Raw genomic sequence first — 1,386 nt, 5'->3', positions numbered from 1 at the left:
GAACGAAGACGGTGAAGAAGGCCGCCCGGGTGATCATCGAGAAGTACTACACCCGCCTGGGGAACGACTTCCACACCAACAAGCGGGTGTGCGAGGAGATCGCCATCATCCCCAGCAAGAAGCTGCGTAACAAGATCGCGGGGTGAGGCACGGGGCGGTGCGTGGTGTTCGGGCACGGGTGGGATCTCTGCCGGAACCTGCATTCGAAAGTGATCGCGGTCTTGCCCGTGGCCTGGTCATCGATAGTGCAGGTAGAGGAACCCCGGCAGCTTTCCCGTGTTTGGGGGGGTCTGTCCCCTCCCTCCCAAACCCTGTTGCTGTCGGACACTTCTCCGTCCTTGACGTGCCTTGGAGGTGGTGGGACGCCCCCGGAGTCGGTGGTTGGGACATCTCCGGGGCTGGTGCTGGGACATCTCTGAGGTCACCAGCTCCGACTTCGGGAGTGCGAGGGTGGAGAAGGGAGACGTGGGCTCTGGCAGCGAGGGGAAGCTTTGGACGGTCCTGTGTCCCCCACAGGTATGTCACCCACCTGATGAAGCGTATTCAGAGGGGACCTGTCCGAGGCATCTCCATCAAACTGCAGGAGGAGGAGAGGGAGAGGAGGGACAACTATGTCCCCGAGGTAAGGCTCTGGCTGCACTCCAGTGCCCGCTTTGGCATCTATCCATCTTGCCTCGAGATGTCTTTGCTGTTAGTGGCCCCAAATTTCTTTAAAACAAAACCTCAGCCAGGAGGAGCTGAAGAGGGTTTGAATCAAAGAGGGCTGAGGCAGATTTTGGCGTTGTATCAGGGCACTCCCTCAAAAACTGCTTTCTGGGGCAGGAAGGGCAGCTGACGTCTTGTGTTCTGACTGCTGCCAGTCAGCAGATGATATCCTGCCTCAATTTTCCTACCTTAAAATGAGAAAAACTACAACTTGGTGGAATGGGGGAAGATATTTCAGAGTGGCTTAAAACCTGCTGTACAGTGAATGTCACTGAAGAGAGGGAATTGATGAAACCCCCTCTCGCCTTGAACCTGCATTTGCCAGGGGTTGAGGTCTTGCCCGTGACCTGGTTGCTGATAATCCAGGGACAGGAGCCCCGAAACTGTTCCCCGTGTTTGGGTTCGATCCTGTCCCTCCCAAACCCTGTAGCCTTCAGACAGGGTACTTCTCACCCCTCTTCCAGATCTCCCTGATCAGCTTCCAGTAGAGCTGCTGGCTTTTGGTGCTGCACAAAAACGCTCAGTTGTGCTAGCTCAGCTCTCCCAAATCGTTGGTGCTGGGGTTTGGTTACGTGGAAGGTTATTTTAGCGATGATCTGGGAGGAAGAGCTATGACGGTAGGCTGTCACGGGAGCCTCGGCAGCGCAGTAAGGCGGGCTGGTGCTGTCCCCCCCACCTGGG

The 1,386-nt window shown here is 56.7% G+C and overlaps 1 protein-coding gene across 1 annotated transcript in view; it reads left to right on the top strand.

Annotated features, from left to right (window-relative positions):
- Positions 1-5: 5 nt before the first annotated feature.
- Positions 6-1,386, top strand: part of RPS17 (ribosomal protein S17) — a gene marked incomplete at its 5' end in the record, with an annotated part of 3,055 nt that continues 1,674 nt past the window's right edge. Inside the window, 2 exons of the mRNA XM_010284613.1 lie at positions 6-142; positions 517-622. Coding sequence (XP_010282915.1) covers positions 6-142; positions 517-622 — 243 coding nt within the window. The remainder of the gene's footprint in view (positions 143-516; positions 623-1,386) is intronic.

Source organism: Phaethon lepturus, unplaced genomic scaffold, assembly GCF_000687285.1.
Source record: "Phaethon lepturus isolate BGI_N335 unplaced genomic scaffold, ASM68728v1 scaffold25733, whole genome shotgun sequence".
NCBI lineage: Eukaryota > Metazoa > Chordata > Aves > Phaethontiformes > Phaethontidae > Phaethon > Phaethon lepturus.
Note: the sequence above shows the minus strand (reverse complement) of the source record. Positions and strands in the feature narration are given on the sequence as shown.